Source organism: Dipodomys merriami, unplaced genomic scaffold (assembly GCF_024711535.1).
Source record: "Dipodomys merriami isolate MVZ:Mamm:240054 unplaced genomic scaffold, mDipMer1.0.p SCAF_2809, whole genome shotgun sequence".
Lineage (NCBI taxonomy): Eukaryota > Metazoa > Chordata > Mammalia > Rodentia > Heteromyidae > Dipodomys > Dipodomys merriami.
In genome coordinates, this window is record NW_027204281.1 from 5,283 (window position 1) to 32,255 (window position 26,973).

General features: G+C 52.6%; 1 protein-coding gene across 1 annotated transcript; it reads right to left on the bottom strand.

Annotated features, from left to right (window-relative positions):
* On the bottom strand, positions 1-26,973 carry LOC138838515 (glycosyltransferase 1 domain-containing protein 1-like; the record flags this gene model as incomplete). Its single annotated transcript, XM_070037971.1, has 8 exons — positions 26,923-26,973; positions 19,782-19,818; positions 18,282-18,338; positions 11,293-11,388; positions 10,618-10,667; positions 5,827-5,870; positions 4,595-4,715; positions 1-99 (listed from the first exon to the last, which is right to left on the bottom strand). Coding segments are annotated over exons 1-8 (531 nt in total), but the record flags the coding sequence as incomplete, so codon positions are not given.

A 26,973-nucleotide genomic window follows, 5' to 3' on the forward strand; every position in this document is an offset into this window, starting at 1 on the left:
CTGGGGGTCAGAGAAGAGCAGCCCAGTCACCTCGTGCTCCACCACAGCTGCGTTCCCAGGGATGTTCCGGGCCAGCACAGGGACTTCCAGATCCATCGCCTAAGGAGACAGAAGGACCGACGGGCAGACTGTCACTTGGAGGGCTCAGTGATAAGAGGGGCTACGCATGCTCCCCGGGCCCCCTCCCAGCACCTCACAAAACACAGGCCAGCCAAGATGGCCTCACCGCCACCAGCCCCCAGTGTGAAGCCACACCCGAGCCGTAGCTGCCTCTTGCCTGCGGGAGCTCGGGAAACGAGACCGTCATCGCCTGACTGACACAATCACTGCAGCAGCCCTCTGACAGCGTGCCGCTTTCCTTTCAATCACTGTGGCGGTCAGCTATGGCCCAGGCTGACCCCGGGGAAGGGGATCCGGCTGTGGAAGACCCACCGCGGACTGTGGAGGCAGATGGTGGCGGAAGAAGATGCTGGACGCAATGAGGCCAAAGCCGCCTGGGGAAACCTAGAATGTGGCTGCAGTGTGAAGGCGGCCTGAGGGGCTCACGCGAGATGGGGTTTGGAAATGCGCGATCACCTGCAGAGCAGGTGCAGCGAACCGAGAACCTGGAGCAGGTGATCTGGACGTCAGAGGGCAGGCCGAGGCACCGCTGCACCCCTGCCTCTGTGTTCTCCACACCAGCTCCCCTCACCACCCCAGGCCCCGTGATGCAGCCTTCCCGTGGGCACTGTGCGCTCCGTAGCCGCTAGGCCATTCTTAGCCTGGTGGGCGTGGGTTACAGTGATGTTCTTATCTTGTACAGCAGAATGAGGAAGCTCAGCCGCTGGCCACACCCACCGAGCTGCCCACGGATGACGGTGGCTCAGGTGTAGTAAGCATCTGGGCAGGTGTGAAAACTATCCTGGGTGAAAACTATCCAGTGCAGACTCTCAGAGGGCTGCTTGCATGCAAGTGTGTGTGTGTGTGTGTGTGTGTGTGTGTGTGTCTTAGGCCAGAACTGGGGCTTGAACTCAGCACCCAGAGCTCTTAGTTGGCTTTTTTCACTCAAGGCTAGCACTCTAACCACTTAGGCTACAGCTCCATTCCAGCTTTCTGGTGGTTAATTGGAGATAAGAGTCTCACTGACTTTCCCGCCCAGGCTGGCTTTGAACCACAATCCTTGGATCTCAGCCTTGAGTAGCTAGGATGACAGGCGTGAGCCACCAGTGCCCAGCAATTCTCTTGTATGGTGATGGCTTGGGTGGCAGTGTGCTGGGTAATCACCACTCATTGTGGGGATCATCGTCTGAACACGGCATGCTGAAGTGCTGAGTGCTGCATGCGTCCAGTCACTGGGCCGAGAGCTGTTCGTGGGGGGGTGAGGGGGAGCAGGGCATGGGGCGCTGCCTAAGCTTTAGAGTACAACCCTCCTTTCTTCTGGGTGGCAAAAATTGGCTCTGCTCAGTGTTCTGTGTGCTTTCTGAGAAGCACTAATTAGGAAGACGAGGATGAGAAGATCATTCTTTTTTTTTCAGTCCTGGGGTTTGAACTCAGGGCCTTGTGTCTGCTACCACTTCAGCCATACCTCCAGCCTTTTTTGCTTTTGTTATTTAAAACAAAAAACAATGAGATCTCACAACGATGCCTGCGTGGCCTGACGCTCCAGTTTACGCTTCCCCACACAGCTGGAATGACAGACATGCACCACCACCCTCGGTGAAACGTCTGGTTGACCCGAGGTCTCTTGAACGTTTTCTGCCTGGGTTGGCCTTGAACCACATCCTCTTGAGGTCTGCCTCCCAGATAACAGGAATTACAGGTGTGAGCCACCATGACGCCAGACTGAAGAGAACCTAATGCTGTCCTCTGCAGTTCTGTGCAGGTGGACGCCCCGGGCAGCAGTGGCTCAGTCCAGGAACGTGGCCCCGGTGGCCATGCTGGGGGTGACGTGGGGGCCTGTCCGTGAGCAGTGTGCTTTCGCATGCTGCCACGGAAGAACAGCCCGTTTGGGAAGATCGAAGGTCGCGTACTTCACAGGTGATTGTCACGCGATGGTCCGCACTGGGCATCTGAACGGATTCTAATGAAACCCACTCTTGCCACTCCCTGGAAATCAGCTTCATTCAAAACCCCTCGCCTGGAGGTTATCTTGGACTTTTCCGAAAGAACGAGATGTCAACATTTTAGGGCAGTTGCAACGGTTAGCAGCTGCTTTTCCTTTGAAGTAAACGAGGTTTGACAGCAACTTATCCACAGCAAAATGCTGTGTGTGCTAGTTATAAAATCCTTCCCTACATCCCCTCATTAGGAAAAAAAAAATGTGCCTAGATACAAAACAGCATCCAGTAGGTGCTCAATACTGGCACTGATCAGGGGAGAGAACCAGCCTAGAGTTCAGTGGGGACGGACTGGGGTGGGGCTCGGGGGTGGGGCACGGGGGTGGGGCTCGGGGGTGGGGCACGGGGGTGGGGCTCGGGGGAGGGGCTCGGGGGTGGGGCTCGGGGGAGGGGCTCGGGGGAGGGGCATGGGGGTGGGGCTTGGGGGTGGGGCTCGGGGGTGGGACACGGGGGTGGGACACGGGGGAGGGGCTCGGGGGAGGGGCTTGGGGGTGGGGCTCGGGGGTGGGGCTTGGGGGTGGGGCTCGGGGGTGGGGCACAGGGGTGGGGCTCGGGGGTGGGGCTTGGGGGTGGGGCTCGGGGGTGGGGCACGGGGGTGGGGCACGGGGGTGGGGCACGGGGGTGGGGCTCGGGGGAGGGGCTCGGGGGTGGGGCACGGGGGAGGGGCACGGGGGAGGGGCTCGGGGGTGGGGCTCAGGCCTTGCCACATCCCTGCGAGCCCCACTTGAGTCCACCGCAGGGGTAGCTTCCGGCATCTCCCTTGTGATCTTACTTTGTTCTGGGTTTTTGTTTGGTGAAACGACCAAGGAAAACATCTGTCTTACAGCGCTGGCCAGAGCTCAGGTTTGGGAAGAGGACTTTTTCCTCTTTGCCTCTGGGGTTTGTAAACTGTCCCTCTGCCAGTGAATCCAGTGCATTCAGATGGTAGCCAAGGGCATCAAGCAGGCTACAGGTATGGTGGGTCTGGCCAAGAACACAACAGTGGGCACCACACAGAGTGGGCACCACACAGAGTGGGCACGGGTGAGCCCTGATCCCAGGCCAGAGCGAGCACGGGTGAGCCCTGACCCCAGGCCAGAGCGAGCACGGGTGAGCCCTGACCCCAGGCCAGAGCGAGCACGGGTGAGCCCTGACCCCAGGCCAGAGCGAGCACGGGTGAGCCCTGACCCCAGGCCAGAGCGAGCACGGGTGAGCCCTGACCCCAGGCCAGAGCGAGCACGGGTGAGCCCTGACCCCAGGCCAGAGCGAGCACGGGTGAGCCCTGACCCCAGGCCAGAGCGAGCACGGGTGAGCCCTGACCCCAGGCCAGAGCGAGCACGGGTGAGCCCTGACCCCAGGCCAGAGCGAGCACGGGTGAGCCCTGACCCCAGGCCAGAGTGAGCACGGGTGAGCCCTGACCCCAGGCCAGAGCGAGCACGGGTGAGCCCTGACCCCAGGCCAGAGTGGGCACGGGTGAGCCCTGACCCCAGGCCAGAGCGAGCACGGGTGAGCCCTGACCCCAGGCCAGAGCGAGCACGGGTGAGCCCTGACCCCAGGCCAGAGCGAGCACGGGTGAGCCCTGACCCCAGGCCAGAGTGGGCACGGGTGAGCCCTGACCCCAGGCCAGAGCGAGCACGGGTGAGCCCTGACCCCAGGCCAGAGCGAGCACGGGTGAGCCCTGACCCCAGGCCAGAGCGAGCACGGGTGAGCCCTGACCCCAGGCCAGAGCGAGCACGGGTGAGCCCTGACCCCAGGCCTCCCCTTCTGCAGTAGGCTCAGCCACGGGTGTGCTGCGCCCCCGCAGGACCCGAGGCCGTCGGTGGGACAGCTGCCTACCAGGAGCGCGGGGCCAGCCCCTCCGGGCATGGCCTCCCTCAAAGGGAAACCTGCGTTAGACTCACATCAACAACTACCCAGACAATGTCGTTAGGATATTCTGCTACAATGTCCTTCCCCAGAGCCCCTGAGAGGGGAGAAGACACGTTAGGGGGTCACCTCAGACAGGGAGAGCTTGGTTGTAACCCGGTACGTGAGTGGACACTGCCCAGCAGAGCCTGACGTAGAGTCCAGGGCAGAACTTCCTTGCTGCAGCCTGGCCCAGGCGGCAGCCTGTGCCGTACCCGGCTGGACACACACCTCTGGCCAAAGCAGAGGCCGTGCTGCTGTCCAGCCCAGCACGGAGGGGAGGCACAAGTGTTCCCTCCATCCCCGCTGGACGCTGGGATCGCGGAGCACAACAGAGTGGCGAGAAGAGAAATGGGCTCAAGGCAGGCGTTTGGGGGAACACCTCGCCCCACTTCCTGCCGTGTCCCCCGCCTCCCCATCCCCCGCCTCCCCGTCCTGGGCCTCACTTCATTCTGGTCCCCGCAAAGAGAAACAGCAGTGAGAACTGAAGCCAGAGTTCCGAGACAGCCCTCCAAACGTTGGTCATCCTCCTGCCTTTAGAAGACAGAGGCCCGACACCCACGCGTCAGCCGCCCCGCGGAGCCCGGGCCCCTTCCCGTCCCAACGCTGCGCACCTCCAGGATGGCGGCCGACATGCCCTCGGAAAGGGAGCTGTTCACCAGCGCGAAGCAGTTCTTCATGGCCGCGTGCAGGTCCCCCTGTGACATCTCGCCGACCAGCCGCACCCCGGAGGCCCTGAACCACAGGGAGAGCACATGGGAGACATGAGGAGAAGCCTCTGAGGATGACTGTAGATCAGGCCAGCACAACTGGCTGACTCGTCAGCGGGGACCACATGGGGGATCCGTGACGGTCCCTGTGCCTGCTCTGTATGAATACGCGCACTGCACTGGCTCCAACACTGGGAGCCAGATGCACTTCAGGGGAGCCCCCCAGAGCTGACAGAGCTGGGACCCAGCTGGGTCACGCTTCCCACCAAGCAGGAGCTTCTTCCCATGTTCCTGCCTGTCCCTGCCCTTGCCGGCCCCAGAGGGCTGAGCTGTGCAACGTGGGCATCTGCACTGTGAACACGGCAGACCCCGACTCACACACAGGGCGAGATCCCCGCTGAGGAGGGTGGCACGCGGGGGCACTGGGAGACAGCCCTTCCAAGGACAGGCTCAATGGAGGGTGGAGCCTTCTTGCCCTGTCCTGTCTCCTGCCCTGTGATGGATGAAGTCCTGTGACCAGACGGCCTGTCACAGAAGGACGGGAGACATAGGCCAGGGTGCCAGGAATGGGACTGAAGCAGCCCAGGGCCCTGAAGGCTCAGCCCACCCCAGTCCTCCATTAAACTACTCTCAGATTTGTCTTGGGAGATAGGATCTTGTGATGTAATCCAGGCTGGACCAAAACATTCCATTCCCCAGCCTCAGGGCTGGGATATAGCTGGTGCCACCAGGCCCGGATCAGATTGTCTTAAATGAGCAATTAAACATCAACTCATCCAACCCAGTGCTACGGAGTCTTGGTTTTTTTCTGGTGGGAGAATGCAGTTTCTAACCAATATACTGACAAACTGATCTTGAAAGAGGCTCTAGCCAAAGACAAGGCAGCTCCGTCCTTCCAAACCCTGGGGGATGGGAAAGACTTAAAAGTCTTTTCAGTATGTGCCAGTGTAACCCATGAAGACGTATCCCCCGCCGTGGTTTCCCCTGCGTTCAGGCTGGCCCTGTGGTGGGCCAGCGTCTATGCGGTGCAGCTGTCGCCTCCAGGCTGAGCCATGGGGCAGGGTGGGACTGCAAGGCCCGGGAGAGGCCCAGGCACCGGCACCGTGAGGAGCCTCGCGGGCTTCCTCTCCCCTCACCTCTTCACCCGGGCTTTTACTTCTCTCGTAAACTCTGGATCCACCTGGAAGGAGACAGAGAAGGACCTGAGGGGTCGGTAGCAGAGCCCCAGTCTCCAGAGAATTAAACCTAAGAGCTGCGGAGCCGAGTCCACACCCAAATCACACAGATGGGGGTGCCTGGGTTTGTTCCGCGGGGCTGGTGGTGTCAGGTGTGCTCACACCGTGCGTGGCTGGGCAGGCTGCGTCACACTCGAGGCACAAGGCTGTGCGGGCTTGGAACTCGGCCCTAGAGAGATGTTTGGAGGGAAGAAGGTCCAGCCGTGAGTGGGCAGGGCGCTGTTTTCTAGTCACTCAGGACACTCTGGGCTAAAAGCCCTTTGCACACACTAACTTCTTTGTGGAAACGCCTTCCTCTCCTTTGACTCAGGAAGACACAGCTCTGAGAGATGGTTTCTCACACTGCTAGAAAGGTGCTGGCCCAGTCTTCACATCTAGGCAGTCTGACTCGAGAGTCAAGCTCATAAAGCCGGTTTCTGCTGTGGAATGCCTATGGAATACCTATTTGCTCTATGTTCCAGTCTCTCCAGGCACGTCACCCTGTCCCCACATCTCCTCATCCTCCCGGGTACAGACAATGCCCCCTCACAGATGCCCTCCATTGACTGTCCTCCCACGAGAGCCAGCAGCAGAGGACCTCTGCACCCCATCCCCTGCCTGGACCCCAGGAGGTGCTTGGCGCACAGTTCTGTGCCTGGGAATCTATGTGGATGGACAGGATAGTCTGTTCATTCCCCAGTTCTGATCACTTCTGTTCAAGGTACCTGGAGCCTCTGAGTTAATTCTATGATCACTGGGCACCCCAGGATGAGCAGTAAACAGTCCAATAAAAACATGACTTGCTCTACACATTTTCACATTAATAATTTACTCCTGATCATTTTAGCTTAACAACCTCCTCCCCTTGATTGATTAGCATGCTTTGCACTCATAATTAACTCTTCGGGGAAAGATCATTTGCCAGGGAATCAAATCAAAACCCCTAAGGCCTCTGAAATACCCAGCACCTGAACTGAAGTTTCGCTTAAGTTCTAACAGCCTCTCAGGACAGAACTTCACACTGCACTGTGTTCTCTGGGTTTACTTTCCACATGAGTTCATTTTCAAATCTCTTAGTGAAGCCAAGTGAAACAAAATGCATGACGAAGAGAAAAGGAAGGGCAGACAGATACTCAGTTAATGAAAGCACACACTATGAAAGTTTTAGTGGCAAAAGCACTGTGAACAGCAGGGGCGGTCTTCAGTTCTTCCTCTGAGTCATTGACTTCCCAGGAGAAATATATTGTCCTGGTTCTGGGGCTTAGGGGAAACGACCTCTGATATGAGAAGCTACCAGGGGAGTTACAAGGCTTCCATGCCCACACTGACCATCCCCAGGTGCTCCTTAGCACCAGAAAAGGCCAAGCAAGGTGCCCCGGGGCAGGAGCTGTGTGTTTCCCTGAAATGGGAAACTGGAGGTCAAAGGGACTTTCGTGGAAATCCAAACTCCAGGTGTCTGCAGACAAGGCAGGGCCTCGGCAAGTTGGAGCAGAAAGAGAACGTTGCTCTAGCAGTTGCTTTTCTCCCCTAATATCAGCGAGATGCTGCCTGAGAGCCAGGCTCTAGAGCTTCACAGGCTGGGGCTGTGTCTCACCCCAGCTTTACAGATGGAGACACTGAGGCCCCGCCAGCTGAGCCACGAGCATCTGGGCACTGAACCTTGAGTGTGGGCAGGCACGCATCCCCACCACGTGGCCAGAAACGGCTCCTCTCACAACAAGACGGGAGCCCAGCGTTCCGAGAAGCTTGAACCTGCTAAGCTCACTCCGGAACTGAACATGCTCACAAAGCAAACATCCACGGTTTTAAAATAATCCAGAACATCGTTGTGCTAATTTGTAAATGGTTGCAGAGTAGACTGCTTGAAACACTTTACATGTGTGCATAAAGAGAGGATAATGACAACCATTAAAATTGTAAAAAAAAAAAAAAAAAGTAACAAATGAGGAGGACAGAAAAGAGAAACTGTGGGGGTGAATGCGGTCTGTACACATACGGTCATAACACAGTGAGACCCTTTTGTATAATCAACTTATAGTCTAAAAAGAGGACATAAAATACTGAAGCCAATGATGTAAATGCTGCAATTAAAGAGCAGAGTGATGGTCGTCAGGACAGGTAACGCCTAAGAGGCAGGTCTGCCTCTGGCTGAGCCGTGGAGGTTACAGCTGTGGGTGTCAGGAGACAGGCACTGAGCTCAGCCCCGCACCTCCCAGAAACACCTGCGGTCCCTGGGGATTGAGGCGGTGGGGACTACCACCCAGCAGGGCTGGTGCAGTCTGGGCCCAGACCGCAGCAGGTGTGTTCTTCTCGCTGGGACACATCCAGGGGCCTGAAACACTTGCTGTGCAGTGTGCACTTTCAAAAGGAAGCAGATGTGAAGACATAAAGAGGGCACAGAGAAGCAGAGGTGCGGGATGCACAGGGCACAGCAGATAACAGAAACCATGACCAAGGAGCACGGGCCATCGCCGGCTCTCGGTCCTCTTCACCCATCCTCCCGCCCGACTCAGCCAGTCTTCCTGTCCCTCGCCTTTTACCAGCTGGGTACAACCAGTTCCCAGGAGGGGAAGCACAGGGTCCAAACTTAACGTCACTGTATTCCCAGTGACTGATTTGGAAACACATCCAGCCCTGCTGTTTGATTCTCAATGAAAGTAGACAGCCTACTCATGACCATGATTTTAACTTGCTTTGACCAGTGAGCAGCCACTTCACCCGCCCCATTAGCGCCCTGACTTCCTCTGGGGTCTTCCTCACTCCCGGCTGCAGAGAGGCAGCCGAAGGTCCCTGGGTGTCTGCACTGGTCCCCGGGTGTCTGCACTGGTCCCTGGGTGTCTGCACTGGTCCCTGGGTGTCTGCACTGGTCCCCGGGTGTCTGCACTGGTCCCTGGGTGTCTGCACTGGTCCCTGGGTGTCTGCACTGGTCCCCGGGTGTCTGCACTGGTCCCTGGGTGTCTGCACTGGTCCCTGGGTGTCTGCACTGGTCCCCGGGTGTCTGCACTGGTCCCCGGGTGTCTGCACTGGTCCCCGGGTGTCTGCACTGGTCCCCGGGCATCTGCACTGGTCCCCGGGTGTCTGCACTGGTCCCCGGGTGTCCCGCACTGGCCCCCGGGTGTCTGCACTGGTCCCCGGGTGTCTGCACTGGCCCCCGGGTGTCTGCACCGGTCCCTGGGTGTCTGCACTGGTCCCCGGGTGTCTGCACTGGTCCCCGGGCATCTGCACTGGTCCCCGGGTGTCTGCACTGGTCCCCGGGTGTCCCGCACTGGCCCCCGGGTGTCTGCACTGGTCCCCGGGTGTCTGCACTGGCCCCCGGGTGTCTGCACCGGTCCCTGGGTGTCTGCACTGGTCCCCGGGCGTCTGCACCGGTCCCTGGGTGTCTGCACTGGCCCCCGGGCGTCTGCACTGGTCCCCGGGCGTCTGCACTGGTCCCCGGGTGTCCCACACTGGTCCCTGGGTGTCTGCACTGGTCCCCGGGCGTCTGCACTGGTCCCCGGGCGTCCCGCACTGGTCCCTGGGTGTGTGGCACTGCCCTGCCAGGCTCCTGCATGGAGATGTGTGGCTCTTGGGCTTCCAGCCATCCCTCGGTGAGCGCCTTCTCCAGGTGTCCTGCTGACACGTGGCGGGGTGCTCTCTGGTGCATGCAGCCCAGACATGTGACGGAGTCGCGGTGGTGTCTACCGGGTCTCCAGCGGCACAGGACTCCAGTACTGCCCTGCACTGCCACACTTCCCCACCCACAGCTGGGTGCCATTCACTGCCCGTGGGCTCCCGAGTCAGCGTGATCTCACAGCACAGCCTGGGTACCCCGTCACTGCCCGTGGGCTCCCGAGTCAGCGTGATCTCACAGCACAGCCTGGGTACCCTGTCACTGCCCATGGGCTCCCGAGTCAGCGTGATCTCACAGCACAGCCTGGGTACCCCGTCACTGCCCATGGACACCTGAGTCAGCGTGATCTCACAGCACAGCCTGGGTACCCCGTCACTGCCCGTGGGCTCCCGAGTCAGCGTGATCTCACAGCACAGCCTGGGTACCCTGTCACTGCCCATGGGCTCCCGAGTCAGCGTGATCTCACAGCACAGCCTGGGTACCCCGTCACTGCCCATGGACACCTGAGTCAGCGTGATCTCACAGCACAGCCTGGGTACCCCGTCACTGCCCGTGGGCTCCCGAGTCAGCGTGATCTCACAGCACAGCCTGGGTACCCTGTCACTGCCCATGGGCTCCCGAGTCAGCGTGATCTCACAGCACAGCCTGGGTACCCCGTCACTGCCCATGGACACCTGAGTCAGCGTGATCTCACAGCACAGCCTGGGTACCCCGTCACTGCCCATGGGCACCCGAGTCAGCGTGATCTCACAGCACAGCCTGCGTACCCCGTCACTGCCCATGGACGCCCGAGTCAGCGTGATCTCACAGCACAGCCTGGGTACCCCGTCACTGCCCATGGGCGCCCGAGTCAGCGTGATCTCACAGCACAGGCACAGGAGGTGAGCTGGGAAAGCCACGCCCCGCAGAACACCCCACTCACCCCTTCAGTGCTCACTGAGCCCCAGCTCTCAGTGAAGGAAGAAGACGCGGGGAAGACGCAGGGCGCAGGGTTTAACCCAATGGGCGCCATTCTCACTCAAGTGAGAAGCACATACAAAGAATACAGTTGGCTAGAGAGTAACACAACCAATTTAGAAAACAGTCATGGCCTGTGGACTTACCTCAGGGCCAACAATCACCAGGTAAACACCAGGCTCCTCCTCATGCCATTCTTGAAAAGGAGAAAACAAAACTTCTAAAGTGGGTTTTTAAAACTTTAAAAACGTATCTGGGAAAACAGCTAAGTTTAACATAAATTATTACGTAAACTATCTCAGATCATTATGGCTTCATCCCTGTTATTTGCCAATATAAGTTGTACTTATTTGGAATTTAAATATTTGACACTTTACACAATTAAATGATATTCCCCCCCCCCCCCCGAGAATGTGATTTCTAATGGATTTCTAATACACTACATTGTCACTGAAACCTAATCTGGGCTCCGGGACAGATAAACAGGATTACATGCCATCAGTTTAAGCTACAAAGCCAGACCACAGGCATATCCTAGACAGGAGTGTGTATGCGATATTTCCAGATAAAACTCTTTCAGCCTTATAAGTTGTGTGCGATTTTTATGATGTCCTCCGGACCTAAAGGACACACAGGCAAGCGGAAAACAACACTGAAATTACTATGCTGAGATATTAATCCCATAAATTATCTTTTTGGTTGTTTCCACAGCAACAATCTAGAAGTCCCGCTCTGGTGTAAGCTTGAAGCCCTGAAAATGGACAGTGACACTGCCAGCCATCTCTAAACAGAATCCAGCAGTGAGGAGGGGTGGCCCATACCAGAAAATGCGTCCACCAAGAACAGAGGGTCTTTCACTTGCCGAAGTCCGCAGATCAGGAGGAAAACCCACAGGTTGTCAGCGCTTTGGTTGATCTCTGTCACAGAAGAGGAGAGGACACACTAGCGGGGAGTATCCCGCTGGCCCTCGCCGCACGAGGCCACCAGAGGTGGCACCAGCACCACCGCCGGAGACCCCCGGCTCCCTAACAGAACTTTCTACTCCTAGCAGGCACCCCGACCTGCCAACTGTGAATCGGGTTCCTCCTGGGAGGGCAAACCCAAGCTCTGCCCAGCCTGTGAAGTCCACGTTGCTGCTGTGAAAACGAGGAGGGATGAGGCCAGGGACCGACCACCCAGCCATGCGGGAGATGCAAGCCAGAGGCCCCGGGGGTACCTGCACACAGTACCAGTGGGAGCAACATCTTGTTGACGAGAGTGGCTTATGTATTCATGTACTTGAGAGTTCAGGTATGCATGTGTACGTGACCATGTGTCTGGAGGTATCCAGTCACCAAGCAGGACACCTCACCCAGCTGGTTTTGATTTGTCCATTAGATCTCTTTGTCTCTGGAAAAAGTTTTCTTTCTGTTTCTCTCCCCCTACTTTCTCTTCTGTCCTCTCTGGCTCTCTCTCTTTCCCTCCTTCCCACCCTCCCCTCCTCTCTCTCTCTCTTTCCCTCTCTGTCCAGAAAGGCTTACCTGGCCTCACAGTGAGGTGTGAGGAGTAGCTTGGGATATCCACTCCTGACAACTCTTTCCACTGGTACGTGGGGCTGCCAGCTCTACCCCTGGCCTCAGGGCTGGCCCGGGACCTGCACTCTGACCCTCACTGGTGGGGCCTGTCGGGCCTGTGTGTGAGCTCAGAGCATGTGTGCAGCAGGCAGGCACTGCCCGTGGAACCTCAGAGCAACAAAACTGTCCACTCCACATCATTGGCTAAGTTCTGGAGCCACTGTTTTAAGCCAGTAAATCTCCTGGTGGTTTATTAGACCTCCACAGGCAACTGGCTCAACGGTGGTTATTAATACACGTGACACATGCTCATCTAAAACTTCAGAATCCACAATCGGTGTCATTGGCCATAAAAAGAAGCAAGTTCAAGGTGGTCTTGCCCAGGATAAGCCTTTAATGCAAACAGCCTCCTTTCCTTTTGCTTCTGTAAATCTTGAGTAAAAATTTAATTACTCTGTCTGATTATAATAACGTACAGTGACACCAGATAATCTTAAAAACCAATACCCAATTTGCTCTGTAGAAAACCTTTACTGACATGCTGAGATATCCCTCATAGCAACACACACACACACACACACACACACACGCACGCACGCACACACACACACACACACGCGCACACACACACACACACACACACACACACACACACACACACACACACACACACACACACACACACACACACACACACACGACAATCTTGCTGAGATGTCTTTAATCCAAGCCTGAATGATCACTTTTGCGACCTGATCTCTGAGCTAGATACTATGTGCAGAACATGAACTCAAGGTCAGAGAATCTGGTCAGGTCTGGGACTCTGAGGTGAGAAGACAACTCTTCTTCTCTTTAATAAATCATATTCTGTTCTTCAATAAAAGCTAAAGCCAGGCACCAGTGGTTCACACCTATCACCCCAGCTACTCGGAAGGCTGAGTTCTGAGGATCATGGTTCAAAACCAGCCTGGACAGGAAAGTCCGTGAGACTCTTATCTCCAATTAACCACCAGAAAAATGGAAGTGGCTCTGTGGCTCAAAGTGGTACATTAGCCTTGAGTAAAAGAGCTCAGGGATAGCACCCAGACCCTGAGTTCAAGCCCTATGACTGACAAAAAAAATCCAAGGAGAGTGGGGTTGGGTATGAGAAATGTCCACATTCCCAGGCAAGAACCAGTCTGATGAGGACAAAGACATAGAGCACCTTTGCCAGAAGGATGTACTGCCTACAAAGTAAACAACACCATGTACGGAGAAAACAGAAGACACCACCTTAATTAATATCAGAGACCCCAGCCTGGCATGCAGGACCTAGGTGCACACGCATACATGCATACACATATGTGTACGTGCACGGTCCATCTAGTCACAAAAATCTGTGTGCCTCCAAGCGAGGTGGTTAAGACATGGTGCCCTTGGTCACACTTCTGATCTGGTGGGACACCTGTGCACACAGGAGCAAGAGGAAAAGAAGGAAGGCTCTCCAAAGACAAAGCAGACAGGTGCACCACTGAAGGAGGGGTGTAAAAGAGCCAAACAACGGACCCCAGGAATGACCTGGGAGCTGCAGCCGAGCACAGCTCTGTGTTGCTGCGATGTGAAAGGCCCGGGCTGAGGACTGTGTGAAGGCGTGGGCCCTGGTGAGGTCTGGGAGCAATCTGGCCCTGCTCCCTCCAGGTCCTGAGTCCTTGCAAAGGCCCTGAGTTGGAGGCTGATCCCCAGGGCGCAGCCCCTGACTAGAGGTGAGATGCTGTGTGCAGCACAGGAAAATGGGTTCTGTCTGGGAGTGGGTGCCGAGCTGGGACAGGAAGTGAAAAGGAAGAGGAAGGTACTTTATACACACATGTGCAAATGGAACAATACAACCTGTGGAGAAAGGGGAAGATAAATGAGAAAGAGGGAAGGAGGGTGAATTTGATAGGGGTACATTGTATGCCCGCATGGAAACATCACGGTGACATGAAACTCCGTTGTCCAACTAATACATGTAAATAAGAAATGGGAGGGGATGCTTTAGTCTCTGCAAAGCACTGTGATGTTTTCTAGTCTGTTTCATTTCAATTTTTTAGAGTGCTCATCCTTAGCTCTAAATTGATTCTGAGGCTGCTGGCCCAGAAGGGGACAGAGCTAATTCTCTACGCCCTGCCTCTTTCCCATCTTCTTCCCGGGCAGGAGAGTAAATGTCATGGGAATTCAGGAAATTAAATTAGAGAGTGACAGAACAAAGCGCCAGATGCCTGGTCTTATTCTAGGATTTAAGAAAAATACAATGCTGCCCCAGCAGTTGGAGTCGAGTGTCTTTTGTGCACTTGTTGGGGACACAAGGGTTGTTCTCACAGACAGGAAGGACACGCTTGACCGCAGGCCCGCCCCTCCTGGGCAGCAACTACGGTGTACGGTAGCCCAGACGCCACACAGCCCCCAGCCACCTTGGGGATGTGCTGCATCCACTTGTGGATTTTAAAGAGAGACAGGGGAGATGGGAGAGGGGTGGCATCCACAGAGAGGCTGTCCTCACAAACCGAGGAACCCCCTCCTCCGTGGACAATTACTTACAGAGTTTGCAAAATGTAGATAAAAACAAAAAAAGGGGCCTGGGAAGGTGGCTCACTGGTAGAGTGCTTGCCTTGCATGCCTGAGGCTCTGGGTTCGATTCCTCAGCACCACATAAGCAAAAAGAAAAAAGCCGGAAGTAGTTCTGTGGCTCAAGTGGTAGAGCGCTAGCCTTGAGCTGAAGAGCTGAGGGACAGCGCCCAGGCCCAGAGTTCAGGCCCCACGACGGGACCCAAAATAAAAAAAAAAAAAAAAAAAAAAAAACCTAAACTAAACAGATGGCACTGGTACCTCTGCTGGGAGTCGAGGTTGGCATCTGCCTTGTGTTTCTGTGAACTCTGCTCCTTGTTTTAATTCAGTTCTCACTTTTTATTGTCTATGTTTTCTCTAGTACTCAGGTGAAATGTGAGTCAAGGCGTGAGCTCATCACTTACAAACACACACATTTATGTGTCTTTCCGATAACATCGTTTCCTGCAGAATCGTGTTTTTATTCATTGTTGTGTTCTGGCACCACCGGACTAAACACGGCACTGTCTGAACCTTAGTGAGATGCACCTAGGGCTGGTGACAGAGGCCCCCTCCATCTTCCACCTTCCAGTCCATCCCCAGACTCTGCTCCAAATTCTCTTTCTATTCTTCACATGCATGAGAAGAAAGGTATTCAAGCACTTCAGTCAAGCATGTTAGGTTTAGTAAATCTTAGCTGGAAAGTCTGATTCTGTGCTGGTGTAGAACAAAGAGTTACCAGCTACTAGTAACCCCCACCTTGCATCTGAAACACAAGTGACTTTTCTTATAGCCAGGAGGAGAGAAAAATGAAAGCAGGAGTTAGGATCTCCAGAGAGAAACACAACTGGAGATTTAATAAAGAAAGGCAGAGACAGGGAAAGAGACAGAGATGGGGCTATAAATAAACAAGTAATAGAGAAGTAAAATAAAATGGAAAGCACTCAAAAAAAAATGCCCAGGACATATGGTCCAGTCTGAATTAAGTGCTCTTCTTCCCCAGGTTTTGGTTGGATGGTCTGCAAGGATCATTACTTAGAAGTGTCAGTCATGAGGATTTACAAGCAGAAACTGTGGAATACTGAATCATAATAACATTTTTACCTGTATCTACAACTGCAGAAAAAACCACAAAGGCCAGGGCAGTCACTTGACTTCTATATCTGTATCTTCCTATCAGAATAAATGTCGTAAACATCCCATGAAAAAGCAATGCCACTTACCGCATTTAATTCACTGCGTTCTTTGTCTGTCCTTGGCTGACCTGTCTGAACACGGACGCTTGCAAGCCTGAAGCTGGGTCCATGTTATAAACGAAAAGAAACCCACTGGCTGGCTGGGGTTCAGAGGCATGACGGGGCTTTGTCGGAAGACCTGCCTCATGTCAGATGAGGGAGCATGCTGCAAAGCCTTGTCATCAGACACCCAGAAAGTAGAGCACAAAGCCGCATGACCGATGGGCTTCCCGGCTACTGAGATGGAGGGTTTGAGGAGAGCCCCCTCCCTTCTCCTGATGTACGGATGGGAGGAACGGTTCACAGAGCTCAGAGGCAACATTCTGTCATCAAGATCCCATGCTCCGGAGGCCATGTAAGATGGAGTAGGGATGATGAGGACAGTCCATCCCCAGAGCCCACAACACGACAAAGACAAAGGACCAAACAAATGAGGACGGATGCCGGAGCATAAAACCCAGAGACACAGATGAATGCTACAGCTCCCCTAGGGCCTTCTCTCCCAGCCAGCCACCGGCCACTGCCACAGGCTCTCTGTGCCACGTTCATGACTTCTCACTGCACCACATTAAGCTGGAGCCCAGTGGGTCTCCTGAGGAGTATTTAAAAGCCCTTCGCTTCTGTTAATTTGCTCAGCAGCAAGACTAGACATTAGCCACGGGTGGACAGAATTTGGTATCAACCCTTGTGCTTTTGGAAATGATGGGTCTCACTTGGGCTGCAATTGTGTCCTGTGATAGATTGGGGATGAAGTAACTTTACAGCGGGCAATTTACAGAGGGCCCCTGGTCCTGAGCAATGGCACGCACGCTGACGTGATGGAGTGATCGGAGGGCGTGGGTTATTTGTAAGGCTGACAGCGGCCATGCCGCTGTCACTGGCATTGATGAACACATCACGAAAATTATTTCAATAAAAGGCTTGGAGATTTTTCTTTTCAAGGAAAACGAATGCTGACATCCATCGTTTGAAGTGTCTGCAATGAAAGCAGGCTCCGGGCATGTCTGCGCGTTGCTTTGCATTTGTAGGCTCTTCTGGGAAGAGTGTCGCAAGACCTGCAACTTGGGCTGAAGGCCCAACCCTCTGCCCGGCGCTCTGGGCGGGCACCGCTGGGGAAGGTAGACAGAATCCTCATGCTTCCAGCTCCATGTGCAAAGCCAACTTTACCTGTTCTGGCATCTTGGCTCAGAATTAACTAGGTTGGACACCTGAATGGGAGCTGCAATCTTAAAGAATACACACTGTGGAACTCATTCGTGGTAAACCAAACATCCTAGATTCAAGGACTTTAGGCAGGAAAATGCTGTGTAAGCTAAGCTTACACATTATGAGAAGCCCTCAGCTCTACCACAGGCCGGGGACCGCCCTCTCCCCACCGCCGATGAGCTGAGGACCAGTGCTGAGGGAGGCCACCCAAAGGGGAGGATCTTTCAAGATGCTGAGAGTTGTGGTTAAGAGCACAGTTAAAGGTGGGGATGCTGGTGTGCGGAATTCCTCCTAAGGAAAGAACTGGGCACTGTGTGAAGTTTACAGCCCTACCACTGCCGGCAGTGCACGCAAAAGTGCTGTAAAAACTTACGTGTCCAGCCAGGGACGGAGGTCTAATGTGTTTGTAATGTTGGAAAGAATACTGCAAAGGAATTAAAACTCACAATATAAACAGAGGCACGAAGGTTCTATGAAGATGAAGATTACGAAGTAATTAAGATGTAATTAAATGGATAGGTAGATCACAGTCAGAGAGTTTTAAGATATATCATTCTGTTAAGATGTCAGCTCGGGCTGGGAAGTTGGCTCAGTGGTAGAGCACTTGCCTTGCATGGATGAGGCCCTGGGTTCGATTCCTCAGCACCACATAAGCAAAAAGAAAAAAGCCGGAAGTGGCGCTGTGGCTCAAGTGGTAGAGTGCTAGCCTTGAGCTGAAGAGCTGAGGGACAGTTCCCAGGCCCAGAGTTCAGGCCCCATAACCGGACCCAAAAAAAAAAAAAAAAAAAAGATGTCAGCTCTCTCTAAATTAATCTCTACATTAATTTAATTAATGCAACAGGACTTTACAGAAACTGATGAGATGATCCTAAAATCTGTATGGACATGCCACAAATCTGTAACAGCTATTGTGTTTTGACTAACAAACCACTTCATTTCTAGACTTATTGAAACCTATGTCAACAGGGCAGTTAATATTTGCATAAAGACCAATCAATTGACATACCAACAAAACTCACACATAGTAAATTAAATTTTCAGTAAAGGTAATTCAATGGAAAAGAATACTTTCAATAAATAACAGTGGAGTAGTGGGACATAAAAGTGAATAAATTCTTACCTCACACTCACACAAAAATTAATTTCAGGTGACTTTAACTGAAAGCATTAAAAATGATAAAACTCTGGAAGGAGAAAAAAAGAAAGAACATCTTTGCAACTTTAGGTAGTGGAAGATTTCGAAGCACCCCTTACCTGAACGCTGGAGAAACTCCTTCCAGCTGAAGGCAGGGTTGGGTGTGGCTGCAATTCCTGGGGGAAAGAACCAGAAAAGGCAGACAGAGTCACAGGTCACCCTGCTTCCAAGCTTGGGTTCTTAGCAAGCTACTCAGGGCCCAAGGGCTTCACTCAGGTCCCATGGTCCCAAGCCAGGGAACGGAGCCGAGGTACAGCCTGTGGCTCATGTAAACAGCTGCCGGGCTCAGCCCCCTGCTGTCCAGATCTCCAGCTCATCATCACGGAAAGGGGTTCTGCATTATTCACCACTACACAAGCTCTGGCTCACACCCTTGCTCACCGCCCCACCTAACAACTTCCATCTTCATCTAGATTCCCTAACCTCCTTCACCAAATCCCCACGATCATCTGTTCTCTGTCCTCAGATGGGTTCATTAGGTTTCTCCAGGGCTAGGACTGGAACCCAAGGCCTTGCGCGTGCCAGGCAAGTGCCCTACTACTGAGCTCCATCCCAGTCCAAATTTCAATTTTTCAAAAATTATGAAAATTCAAGGCAGGTGCCGGTGGCTCACACCTGTATCCCAGCTACTCAGGAGGCTGAGAAGTCCCATGAGACCCTCCTTTCCAATTAACCTCCACAAAACCCAGAAGTGGTGCTGTGGCTCAAAGTGGAAGGTTTGAGTGCTAGCCTGGAGCAAAAAGAACTCGGGGACAGCACCCAGGCCCTGAACCTTGCACGTTCTGGGCTCACCTAGGCTTAGGATTGGTCACATGTCCTTCTCTGGGCCTCGCCTTCCACGCTGACACACAGTTCCGGTTTGCAAGAGCAAGTGGAGCTGGCTAAGAGAGTGTCTGGGTAAGAGAGCCAGCTGCCACACCCTGGGGGGGGGGGGGGGGGGCGTGAGAAGAGACCAGGTACCCTCAGGCAAGCCAGCTTAGAGGTGCTCAGCACTTTGTCCTGTTTGCTCAGTGAAGGGTACTGGGATGGAGTGTGCTGTGCTTCTATTGGTGAAAAGTGTTAAGTGACTGGCATTAACTTATTCATGAGTGTGTGTGTGTGTGTGTGTGTGTATACTTGTACTGGGGGCTTGAACTCAGGGCTTTTCCCTCTTGCTGAGCTTTTATCACTGGAGGCTGGTGCTCTAGGGCTTGAGCCATGCCTCCACTTCTAGTTTTTTGCTGGGTATTCAGACATAAAAGTCTCTAGGATTTGTTTGTCTATAGATCATGATCCTCAGCTCTTAGCCTCCTGAGTAGCTAGGATTACAGATGTGAACACAGGTGCCCAGTAATTACTCTTTTATAATTTGTCCCATGCATCTTTTATTCTAATGTTAGAAGTCAATGAGAAAATGTATGCATTCTAAGTAAATACCAGTAAATACCAGAAATCATTGTATGTCATGAGTAAACATTTCAGAATATATCACTTAAAGTATACACACACACACACACACACACACACACACACACACACACACACACACACACACACATTTTTTTTAATTGAATCTTTACCTTGGCTCTGGATATAGATCTTCCCCGTTGCATGAGGCTTTTGAAAAGAAGGAAGAAAGAAAAAAAAAAAGTAAATTTGATGGTCTATTTTATGCTTTTTAGAGATGAAAGTCACTAAATTTCCGTTGGAAAACATTTACAAGTTATTGACATACTGCTCACACCTTTAAGAGCACAGGTTTACTCCTGCTGTTAACAGACTTTGCTATTATAAACAAAGCATTGGTAAGATAAGAAGCACAAAGAGAAAGACATCCCTGAAATGAGACTGATGCTGGTTTAACATTCTGCTATGATAGTTTCTGAAGCTGGAGCACGGGCAGAGCCACTGGGCAGCTGGTGTCCTGAGTTCTGGGAGCAATGAACACCCTTGAATGGAGAAGAGAATCCCCCAGCTATTAGGGCAGAGGGAGAAAGGAAGAGGGAGAAAAGGAGGAAAATCAGACAAAGAAAAAGAGAGGGAGAAAAGAAGGGAAAGAATGAAAGAGGGAGGGTCGTGGGAAGAAAGGGGGCCCTGAAGGGCACTAGGGGGCAGATTCCCTGTACCAGGAAGACACACAGTTTCAGGCAGTGGTGAGGCCCTGTGCCAGGGTAGGTCTCAGGCAGCACTGCTGCTCCGACACCTCCAACGTCCAGGGCAGAAGCAACCCTTTGCACTGACCTTGTAGGCATCTGTTCCAAGATACCAACCCACTATTCCTTGTGTGAACTGTTGCAAAACTACTCAAAAGAATCTATTTCTCCAGTTCACTGAGAAATGGTGGCAGAAGGTTTCGGCATCAAGATGAGACAGGAGGTGGAGGCCACTGGGAACAGAGAGCCACAGCTCCACAGGGATCGACCACGTGGCTGCCGTTCAGTGCTGAAGGACCGCTCCCCGGCTGCCAACACTGACCAAGCCCCAAACGTGCACCCTGTTCTGTGGCCTGTACTCAAGATGAATGTGGGAATGACTGACTTAGCTAGTCACCGCAGCACAGCCCTATCCTGTGAGGCGACAGGCCGTGGTACCACCCGGAGGGCAACATGGCCATGTCACTGCAAGCAGGGGGCTGTCCCCCTGGTCCCCAAGCCAGTCCTAAATTTGGGGACCAAGCTGGGGTGAAGAGGCCTGGGGCAAGGCAGGGAAGGCATGGAAAGGGAGGGGCAGCCCTGGCCTGGCCCCATGGTGGAAGGTCTGGGGAGTGTGGCTTCCAGGCTGGGGCCTGCAATGCACTGGCTCAGTTGGTTTGGTTTTGCCCTCTGCATCACATGTCATATCTCACCCCCAAACTAGAGACCCCCAACACCTGTCCCTCTCAAGAGTACCATGCAGTAGATGGGCCATGCAGATGCCCTTGAGTAGCAGATCGTAGGAAATGAGCTGCAAACTCCCTTTCCCTTCTAGTTTAAAAAAAAAATGCCAGTAAAGGAGGAGGTAACAACGCTCGATAGGAAATGTACTTGTTACTTACTCGTGTGACTGTAACCACTCTGTACAGTGCTTCTACAATAAAAAACAAACACAAAGACGAAAACCCCGCCAGCTTCCACGGGGAAAATGGCCTTGGCGACCAGTGGAAGCTGAGGCTGACAGACCCCCATCCTTCCTCTGGCAGGAAGCTGAGCAGAGCCACGGGAGGGCAAGCATCTCAGAAGCTGTCACCCCCAGTTGTGGCTGAGGTGCTGGACAGAAGCCTGTGCACAAAGGTGCTGAGCCCACAGAGATCCTACCAGAAGGCTTTGAAGCCTGGGGGAGGCAGGAGGCTGACACACCAGAGAAACTTGATTCTGGAAGGTGAGGCAGAAATGAGCTATAATCAGGCCTTTGTCCTTAGAGAGACACATGGCAACTAGAAATATATAAACTCAGAGTGCTCCTGTCACAAAAGTTCCTTTCCTCACTAAAAAAAATTCACTAAACTGTTATCTCAACTCCAAAACCAGTGACTGTGCATGCAGACCTGCGGATTTACCGTCTCCTCTTCACCTCTCGGTGGTACCTTGCTAAATTTTAGTGAAAGCCTGGGAAGTAAGTGTCCAGTCTCACAGACTTCCAAAGTGTGCCACCGACAATACTGTAAGCGCTCCCCTGAGCAAGTAAAAAAAACAGAGGTACTATATAGAAGAAATCTAGACCGGGTTTTTCTTAAATGATGTACTACAAGAAATCTGGCAAAAGCAAATTAGCTTGTATTGATTTTGGAAATCATGTTCTGTATTACAGCGTTACACATACAAACAGTTTTCTCTGCTCAGTATTTCTTGCTCCATTTGCTCTGAGCTAGCAGGAGTCCATGTTCTGTGTATAACTATTTGCTTTGCTAAATTATCTCATTGATACGTAAAATTAAAAAAATTAAAAAGGAGGTGGGCCCCGGTGGCTCATGCCTGTCATCCTAGCTACTCAGGAGGCTGAGATCTGAGGATACGGTTCAAAGCCAGCCTGGGCAGGAAAGTCTGCGAGACTCTTATCTCCAATGAACCACCAGAAAACTGGAAGTGGCGCTGTGGCTCAAGTGGTAGAGCACTAGCCTTGAGCTGAAGAGCTGAGGGACAACACCCAGGCCCAGGGTTCAAGTCCCACGACCAACAAAAAAAAAAAAAGGAAGACTGAATGAATTTGAAGGTATATGAAGTTAGATCATGTGACCCCATTATTAAGTATTTAAAGCCAGAACCCCATTGGATAGATGCTTGTAAACAGGTATGGCTTTGTAAGAAACCCAATTTTTATAACAAAAGAACAGACAACAGCAACCAAAATAACACAGAAGCTCATCTTCTGAGGTTACACTATGTAAATGGAAACCATGACAGATTATTACTTTTGTAATACAAGCACAACCTGGTACTGTGTAGGCAACAAATGAATGATACATTTTCTTTGAAGTTACAATATAGCTTTTGATTTTAGCTTTGTAAAACAATTACAAACTGCTTCAAAGAAATCATGGCCCATACCTACAATGCTCACAATATAGGTCTGTGACATAGATTAGATATAAATTGGGAATGTCTCATGGGCTACAGTGTCCTTTTTTTTTTTCTTTCTCTCTTTGTTCTTTTTCTCTTAAAAAATATGTTACCAAGCAAGGAAAGAAAGCAATATTCAAAAAGAAGGGATAAGGGAGACACAACCCTGCCTCTGAGCTGGACCACCGAAAAGTCACAAAAACGCTCATGGGGGCATGACGGTGCCAGCATCAGGAGAGGAGATGGGGGACGATCCACCCTGGACGAAGCCCAGGCCAGGGGTGCAGCCGACTAGGGGTTTCCGTCCTTCCAACAACTTCATCTCAGTTGAAGAGACGCTGGGAAGCTTCCCACCCGCCTGAAGCCCCCTGCCCAAGGTGAGGCCAGGCTCCCGGCTGGCCCAGGCGGGAGCCCAGGTCACGGGACAGGAGCGCTCGGAAGCTCTGCCGTGCCTCATTCTGGCAAGGTTTCTTTAAGACATCTCAATTCCCAGGGACCAAACATAAGGGGAAAAGTACACAGCATGTACATTTCTGAAGAAACCCAAGTACAGGCCATCTTAAACTAAAGACATCATTAAAGTGATACGCTTCCGAAACGTTGCTGGGCAGAGCAGATGGGGCTCTGTGTGAGGCCAGCCCACCAATCAGGCAGCCTGAAGAACCCCACATCACAGAAAATCAGATCAGAGGTGTGTGGTACAGTTACAGCTATCGTCCAGATGATCTGCAGAGACAACAAGACAGAAGGCGGTGGCCAGGGAGAAAGGAGGATGTGCTTTCCTGCCCTAACTGGGGAGTTGTGAACAGCTGTGGTGAGGTTAGGACAGCACAAACACCCCCACGGACTTGCTGAGCTCACCTGCAGTGTGAGCTCTGCCCATGGCCACCACTGAAATCTGTCTTGCTTTCTATATTTTAACTTCCAACGAATTTTGATGAGCATACACATATACTGAAAATAAAACTGAAGAGTTGCCCAATACAACTACTTTAAGAATGGCATGATTTTTCTTTACAAGGTGGAGAAGAGTAAGCCCCAGAGGGCACTGACTCAAATAGAAAGGACTGGAAATGCAGTCATTGCATTCAATGTACACTACATAAAAAATGAACTATGTAACTCGTGGGAAAAGGCGGGAAGGGGAAAAATGAGATAAAACTTAAAAAGAGAGAAAATACTAAAAGGATAACAGTAAGCGATTCACCTCAATGCCCAGAGCACAGGTGTGCCCCTGCCCCTCAGCCCAGAGCACGATGTGCCCCCTGCCCCTCAGCCCAGAGCACGGTGTGCCCCCTGCCCCTCAGCCCAGAGCACGATGTGCCCCCTGCCCCTCAGCCCAGAGCACGGTGTGCCCCCTGCCCCTCAGCCCCTAGCACAGTGTGCCCCCTGCCCCTCAGCCCAGAGCACGGTGTGCCCCCCAGAGTATGATGTGCCCCCCAGAGCATGGTGTGCCCCCAGAGCACAGGTGTGCCCCCTGCCCCTCAGCCCAGAGCACGGTGTGCCCCCTGCCCCTTACCATGCTTCTTTCAATGTGATAACCACGTCAAGCAGTAATCACTCCCTTGTGATTTTAAGAATTTCCTAGATCAATTCTTAAATTTAGAGAATTAGGTAAGGTTGAACAAAATAGGGACTTGTGGTGGGACAAACAGCAGTCATTGACACACAAGTTAATTATTATTATTGTTATTATTTTGGTAAAAATGTTTACATTTCCTAGAAAAAGCCTGGTGAATTCAGAGAAAGCATTCTAAGCTTGGACCAGACCTGGAATACAGTAGTATAACAAGAAACTGAAAGCCTGAGTTTCTGTGCTTCCTAAATCTCTACAGTGCTCACCTCACAGTGGGAAAGGAGCAGTACACAGCCCCACAAAGCAAGAGAGCAGCGCTTCCAGAAGCACAACAGGAGTGTGGACACACGGCCAGCAGCGTGGCGCTGGCCGGGGGAAAAGCCTAGGACTGGCCACCACAAAGCAGGTAGGCTGTCAAGTTAGGGCCAATAAGAACAGCAATAAAAAATAATGACTTGGGCCTCAATAAATGCAGCTCAAATTAAAAGAGCTGATGTAAACCCATCTTTATTGAAATCCAATCAAACTAATTTGTGTAGAGCCAGTCAGCCACTAGCAGAAGACAAAGTAGCCTCCCCAAGATGCCTGGCCTCCTCAGAGCTGAAGCTGACCCATGGGGTAGAACAGCCCTCATCCGGCCCACTGCTGTCACTGCGTCTCCTGGGATGGCGTGCTGTTTGAGCAAGTGTTTCAGACGCCCTGAACCGGCTCCCTTCAAGGGCAGGTGGTAGGCTACAGTGCGGGGAGGACACCGAGTACCTGGAGCGTGCATGGGGGCTCTGCGGGTAGGAGCTACATGCTGAGTCCTGGACACAGTGGGTACATTGTAAAGAACTTGGCCCTGTGGCTTCGCTGGCAGCGGTGATTCTCGCAGGAATGTCCCTGTCTAGACCTCAGCCAGGACCAGACACACCCAATCAATCTTTCCAGGGTTGGAGTTGGCCAAACCAGAAAGACCAGACTCAGGATTCATGGTAGGAATGTTGGACCAAGTAGTGTCAGCCTGCCTACGACTACTGAATCAGTCACACCTACACACAGAAACTGTCAGCCACGCCGACACACAGCATCAGTCACACATAGAAACCCCAATAAAAACTGGGAACACTGAACATAGTCAGCATCCCTGAGGCTGAGCACACTCCACAGGCTCCTCCCTGGACATCCCAGCCTCTGATGGACTTTATTTATTTGGGGGATCCAGTCGTGGGGCCTGAACTCTGGGCCTGGGCGTTGTCCCTCAGCTCTTCAGCGCCAGGCTAGCGCTCTACCACTTGAGCCACAGCGCCACTTTGGGCTTTTTTAAAAAATCTGCTTATGTGGTGCTGAGGAATCGAACCCAGGGCCTCATCCATGCAAGGCAAGCGCTCTACCACTGAGCCACCTTCCCAGCCCCTCTGGTGGACTTTAGTATGGGTTCTTTCCTAGAAGGAACCAGGCCCCTGAGTCCTGAGTCCCTCCTGATAGGGGTGTGGCCTGCGGCCACAGCTGAGGTCCATGGGAAGGCCTTCTCAGAACTACACTCCACGGCAGCACTGTGAACGGCAGACAGGGGTTAATAAAGATACACTGAAGTTAATTTCACTCATTGCCATCTATTTCCTTATGCAGCTGCTGGAAAGCTTTTAGTTACGCCTGTGACTCATTGTGGCTTGCGCTGTGTTTCCGTTGGCTAGTACAAGTGTTGTACGTGAAGCAGTGTGCACACCTTGCCTTCACTGAATCACCTCTTTCAAAGAAGATAAAGCACACAGGTTTCGGACTGAATATTTGTGCTCAAAAATCACACTGACCTACATAAACTCCATGTAAATATATAGTCTCACTTTTGACATCACAAAGGCAATAAGAAGCAACTTCCACCAATCTCCCTAATAGGGGATTGTTGAAAGTTGATTCAGGTCTGATTATAACTGGGAAAAATGGACTCATCTGCACCTGTACCAAATAGGTGCTCACTAAAGTAGAAGAAAAAACTAGAATCAAAAACCGATGGTTCTGTAATGAAGAGCAAAACTTAATTGCTCAAAACCTGCATCACCAGAGCATGCTGACCCCCTGGCTCTCCTTACTTCTGCAGACAGCACGGGCTCACGGGGGGCTCTCCAACTCCCTGAGAACCCCCTTACCCACCCCGCTCCCTTCACCTGCCAAGCACAGCATATTGAATAGGTGAGACAACAAGTGAACTCATTTGCCCATACATTCACTGGTCCTGACTCTCTGAACACCCTTCGAATAAACAGTATTGCCCAAGAAATCACCTGTGCCACTCATGAGTGTGTGGCTCTCAGGTTTCTGAGTTTGCTGCAGACTTTGTAAGACAACCTGTAACTCTTCTCACTCCAACAACTCAAAGAAAAAACACAAAATGTTAAAAGACTGGACTGCGGGTTATTCTTGGCATCCAATGATAGCACCCAAAAAGCCAAGGCCGTGAAGTTGTGAAAGTATATTACCCCCCCAAAAAAATAAATCAGCCCATGGGAAATACAGGCTGCTGTGCCCACACCAGGCCCGTGGCATCTAACAAGAGTGACCCTCGGCCCCCAGGTCTACCTTTCCACCATGAGGGACGGACGAACAAGGGAACACTGGGTGAGCACATACCCACTGGGCCTGCGCCTTCTCCTTCATGGACTGGGTGAAAGCCACGGCAAA